General features: G+C 45.5%; 1 protein-coding gene across 4 annotated transcripts in view; it reads left to right on the forward strand.

The window, feature by feature from the left end:
- Nucleotides 1–4725, forward strand: part of INTU (inturned planar cell polarity protein) — an 88507-nt gene extending 83782 nt beyond the window's left edge. For 3 of the 4 annotated variants that reach the window (XM_073641502.1, XM_073641525.1, XM_073641508.1), the window contains 2 exons: nt 3943–4088; nt 4410–4721. In XM_073641502.1, coding sequence (XP_073497603.1) covers nt 3943–4088; nt 4410–4521 — 258 coding nt within the window. In that variant the 3' untranslated portion in view covers nt 4522–4721. Of the gene's footprint in view, nt 1–3942; nt 4089–4409 lie in introns of all 4 variants that reach the window. The other variant, XM_073641517.1, reaches the window with a different exon arrangement.
- Nucleotides 4726–6000: the final 1275 nt, after the last annotated feature.

The following is a 6000-nucleotide window of genomic DNA, read 5'->3' on the forward strand; positions in this document are numbered from 1 at the left end:
CGCTGCTGCTTAGCAGCGCTACACACTGAACACCGGTACCGGGAGCCGCGTCACTGAAGCCAGTCTGCTGCCCCAGCACGCCCCACATAACCTGTTCTGCCGGGGGCGTGTCAGTGAGGAGAGCCTGCCGCCCCACCCCGTCAGGAACACACCATGCTGTGCAGGAGGGCCGCGTCACTAAGACCCGCCCCGTGACGTACAACAGGTACCATGCTGTGCTGTGGAGGGCTGCGTCACTAAGACCCGCCCGACGCCCCACCCCGTCCTGCATAATGTTCTCTGCCGGGAGCTGTGAGCTGTCACGGCTATGGCAGAAAACATTATAAATCCACACAGAGCGAGCTCTGACCAGGCGCAGGGCCGCGGAGCTAGCTGTCAGCGGCGCTGCGGACCGGCTGAAAAACCCCAACGGCCCGGTCCTGGTCCGCGGACCGGCGGTTGGGGACCTCTGACTTAGATTACTGGGTGCAGCAGTGGTGACAGAGTTCTTAGATGTAGCAGAGCTGAGAAAGCTAAGCTCGCCCGCACCACAGCTTTCTGTGCACATTGTATAGTGACCGTGAGCGGCTTATCAGACAAAAGGACGTAGTCAGACCACTGCTCACTGGAGCGCAAGTCCTGTCAGAGATGGTGTCCTTGTTATAAAACCTTCATTGTAAGTAAACAGCACACAACCACCAAAAAAGTGACACTTGTTTGAAATCTGTGTTTCAGCCCATATTTCCTGTTGTCTTCAGATTAAATAGCAAAAACCTGTTGACAGATTCTCCTTAAGGCAGGGATGTCAAACTCAAACACACAGACGGCCAAAATGAAAAACTTGGACAAAGTCGCGGGTCAACTGGTATACAGAATAATGGCCCCCACATAGTCCTCCATACAGTATAATGGGCCCCACATAGTCCTCCATACTGAATACTGGGCCCCACATAGTCCTCCATACTGAATACTGTGCCCCACATAGTCCTCCATACTGAATACTGTGCCCCGCATAGTCCTCCATACTGAATACTGTGCCCCGCATAGTCCTCCATACAGAATAATGGGCCCCGCATAGTCCTCCATACAGAATAATGGGCCCCGCATAGTCCTCCATACAGAATAATGGGCCCCGCATAGTCCTCCATACAGAATAATGGGCCCCGCATAGTCCTCCATACAGAATAATGGGCCCCGCATAGTCCTCCATACAGAATAATGGGCCCCGCATAGTCCTCCATACTGAATAATGGGCCCCGCATAGTCCTCCATACTGAATACTGGACCCCGCATAGTCCTCCATACAGAATACTGGACCCCGCATAGTCCTCCATACAGAATACTGGGCCCCGCATAGTCCTCCATACAGAATACTGGGCCCCGCATAGTCCTCCATACAGAATACTGGGCCCCGCATAGTCCTCCATACAGAATACTGGGCCCCTCATAGTCCTCCATACAGAATACTGGGCCCCGCATAGTCCTCCATACAGAATACTGGGCCCCGCATAGTCCTCCATACAGAATACTGGGCCCCGCATAGTCCTCCATACAGAATACTGGGCCCCGCATAGTCCTCCATACAGAATACTGGGCCCCGCATAGTCCTCCATACAGAATACTGGGCCCCGCATAGTCCTCCATACAGAATACTGGGCCCCGCATAGTCCTCCATACAGAATACTGGGCCCCGCATAGTCCTCCATACAGAATACTGGGCCCCGCATAGTCCTCCATACAGAATACTGGGCCCCGCATAGTCCTCCATACAGAATACTGGGCCCCGCATAGTCCTCCATACAGAATACTGGGCCCCGCATAGTCCTCAATACAGAATACTGGGCCCCGCATAGTCCTCCATACAGAATACTGGGCCCCGCATAGTCCTCCATACAGAATAAAGGGCCCTGCATAGTCCACCATAGAGAATACTGGGCCCCGCATAGAAGTGGTTGTTCTGGTGTTGGGGGCCAAATATCACCACCCTGCGGGCCAGATTTGGCCCACGGGCGAGCGTTTGACATGTATGCCTTAAGGGGACACTGTATGAATTGCCTCTAAATGGGTTTGCAAAGAAAAATCACTATTAAAGGGTAATTACTTACACTTTATGTACTGTGAAAGTTTGAATAAAAAATGTTTTTCTTCTTTTCTTTTTTTTTAACAAACAAAGGGGGGAGTGGGGGTGTTCTCTCTTCATGGGACTGCTTGAGTCCACTGCTCCGTACCTTCTGGCTTCCTGTTTGCACAGTGGCGGTGTCCTTCTGGTTGATTGACAATTTAGACCAGCGCTTACTTGCATCACTAAATCTAACCACTTTCAGAGCAGCGCTTGTAAACTCTATAGCAAATATAGCAAAAAGTTTGTAAGTGCTGCGCTCCTTATGTAGAAGTTCAGCCACCCCTGAGACTGAGGAGGTGGCTGGTAACCTAGGCAACACACAGTAAATCAGATTTAAAAATCCTATGTACTTGAGAACAGAGGCCTTTAAATGGGAATCTGTCAGCTAGTTTTTGCTATGTAATCTGAGAGCAGCATGAGGTAGGGGCTGAGACACTGATTTCAGCAATGTCACTTATTAGGCTGTGTGCTGTTGTTTGAATACAAAAAGTGTTTATCATTGCTGGACTAGCTGTCCGCGTGCTGCTTAGTCCAACCACGTTCCCAGCACTGATTAGATGTGGTATGTGCAGGGTTGAGCTCTGCTACATCTACAGCAGTGAAAACTCTGTATCACAACTTCTGCACCCAGTAATCTAAGTGATACATCATTGGAATCAGGGTCTCTTTTCCTACATTATGCTCCTTTCAGATGAGGTAGCAAAAACCTGCTTTAAGTGAATTGCAGTGTTACTTGATTTTACAAGCACTTTGTAATTGTAACCATTTCTAATATTGAGACCACCACAGAAAGCATAAGCTGTGTTATTGTAGTTGTGTATGTTTTACTCTCAGATTTTGAATAAATCTAGATGTGGGGACCAGAGCTCACAATAGGATGATCCCCTACGGAGGGAGAGTAGGAGAGTGCTGGTTACACTCACCTGGTGGTGATAGGCACAACTCCTATGCAGGAATGAAGGAAAACAGCTGCTGCCCCAGGGCTGGTGGATAAATCCTCCAGGAGGTATTGGATCCAGTCGGATGAACACATAGGTGGGCTGCGCTGCTGGAGTAAATCAATTCTTCACAAATGCTGATGAGAATAAGGTTTTTTATTCCCAACTTGTTTCAATGTCATGCTGGCTTTTTTATCAAGTGAAAAAAAACAAAAGTCCCTTGATAAAGACTCCAGTGTGGCATTGAAACGCGCTGTGAATAAAATACCTTATTCTTCTCATTTCTGATTTGATAGATTTCCTCCAGCAGCGCAGCCCACCTATGTGTTCATCCAATTACTGTCAGATTTTGCAGCTTTTCCAGGAAAATATACTTCCCAGCTGGGAGCCTTGCGTTTCGGCAGACTAGTCCTTTCGGTTTCATCCCATTTTAATCCTTATTGACTGACAGATTGTTTTCTCTGAAACGCCACCTTCAATCAGAGTAAAACCTTCAGCTCCACCTCTACCCTGGCGCTTTATGTATGGAGGGGTTTTCTGTGTCGTGAAAGAGGCTGGCTACTCATTTCATTAGCTAAGCCAGCCTTTCTCTGTCCCGGCTGATGTATAGACAGAGAGGGACACTGGTTTAGCGATTGATATAAGCTAATCAGCCAGCCCCCTTCACACGCAGTCCTGATGCTTTTCTGCATTGAGCACAGGTCAGGAAATGGAGCTACCAATCATGGAATCGAAAGGGTTAACTGGGGAACCTTTTAATAATACAAGTATGTTAGTCTGTTCTTATTAATCCTATTTGGGGACACAATTTTTGTCCAGTGACTAACCCCTTTAGCATCCACTGAGATTTCATTGTTCCTTTTGCAAATATCTTTCCACTTTTGCTTTTACTAAAACCTTCAGGGGAAAAACAATTCCAAGGCAGAGGTGTGCAGGGACTTCTTAGGGCTCGGGCCCGTTAAAGAACACGGTGTTTTATTTGAATGTTCTCCTGAGAACTGGACCGACCAGAAGAAATCGCCTCCCAAAATGTCTTACTGGGTAATAGGGTAAGAAACATTGCCAGTTATTTTCCATTTTTGGCCACTGATGTAAAAATTCTTTAATAATTGGAATTTAATGTTGAGAAATAAATTGTCACACACGTGTTTGGTTGGGGATGAGGTGCGGCAGTTTAGTGAAACGTTGTTCCGATCAGTAAAAAGCAGCCGGTTGCTATGCACACTGGGAAGAGGGGAAAGTATGTATTTGTAATAAAGCAATGTGTTAGTGATGCAGAACAGAACAATGAGCCGGCATACATGGCAAATCACTTATGTCCATCACGCCGCACATGAAGTCATCCACTGACCGCTGCTTCCTTCTTCCAGGAGACTTTTTCTGCAGCCTCAGCCTCAGGAGTTCTACGTCTGCTTTCATGACTCTGTGACGGAGGTTGCTGTGGAGCTGGCCTTCAAGCTGTCCTTTGGGATGCCACTTTAGTGCTGGACACAAGCTAGATCTCCATTCTTCACCAGCACCTGATATTCTCCATGCATTTGCCTTACCCTTGCACTTGTGACAGATTTGTACGGGTCTTTTCAATGGTTTTACATTTTTATAGACAACCTGTATGTTGATATTTTTCTTGTTTTTAAAAGAAAATATTTAAAAGGAAATATTTTTAGTAATGAAGGGTTTTTACGTTTAATATTGAAAATATGTTACTGACTAAACATACCGACTATTACTGCTTATTTTCTACTTGAAATTTACATAGTCAAAAAATAAAAATGTTTGCACTTACTAATTTTATACGTAGTCTGGGTTATTCGCTGATTTACTTTAACACAGGGGAAAACCAACAGATGTGTGATCACGATGATGCTTTTTACTGTTTCCACGTGAAAGAAGCACTGCCATCAAAGTTTTTATCCTCTTAATATATTGCAATCCCCATATTATATAGCACTGTGTACTTACAATTGCTCATTTTGCCTTTCTACCCAGTTAATTCTTCTCTTTTCCATTAGATCTATGAAATTAGGTGATTAAAAACTGACTAGCTGAATCCTTCTAAGCTCTATGTAGAAAAAGGAGGGCAATTTTGTCTGCAAAAGTCTTGAGTCACTGCAAAACTCTATAGCAGGGGGAGGAGGCAGCTGCTGGGTCAGGAGCTGATAAGCAGAATGATAAATGACGGGACAAGAGACTTCCTGTTTCTTCATACAGCAGAGAAAAGAGCAATAACTGGGTAGAAAGGCAAAATGAGCACTTGTAAGTACACAGTGCCATATAATATGACTACTGCAATATATTAAGAGGATAAAAACTTTGATGGGAGGAAGAGTGCTTCTTTATTCAATTCCTGATGGATACAGACACAAGATTCATAACTGCTGACGCATTTCAGGCCAATGTGGCCCTTATTCGTAGAGATGGATACAGTGAAGGAATTTACAACCAGTCACTAGCTATAAATTGATCAGCTGATCGAATTCGATAAATGCACCCTCACCAATCATACATTCATCTGCTATCCTATGGAGAGGTGATATATAATAGAATAGCCCCTTTTAAGGATTAAAAGTGATAAATTATAGACTTGTAGCACTTTTCAGAGCTGGTGATACCTTTAAAGGTAACCGGTCATCTGATTTATGCTGCCCAAACTACCACAGCTAGCATGAATGCTGCTTGCAGCCAGGTATATAATTTTTGTTTTTCTGAAATGCTTCGGTGTTGCTTTAAAGATCCAGCAGGGGACCATATCTGGGAGTGAGAGTTTGGCACCGCCCCCGGTAAGCTCGTTCCAGCGCTGCTGCAGGTGATTGACACATGTCTCCCATGTGTGTGTATAAACCTGTCAATCACCTCTAGCAGCTCTTGAAAGTATATTTTGTCTGAAACGTAAGGTATACCTGGCTGCAGTCGTACAGCCAAGCTCTGATTCATGCTGTCTGTGGTTTGGGCATGAATAAT

The sequence above is a fragment of the Phyllobates terribilis genome, unplaced genomic scaffold (assembly GCF_046119375.1).
Source record: "Phyllobates terribilis strain yellow unplaced genomic scaffold, ASM4611937v1 Scaffold_1__5_contigs__length_1240528914, whole genome shotgun sequence".
NCBI classification, from domain to species: domain Eukaryota; kingdom Metazoa; phylum Chordata; class Amphibia; order Anura; family Dendrobatidae; genus Phyllobates; species Phyllobates terribilis.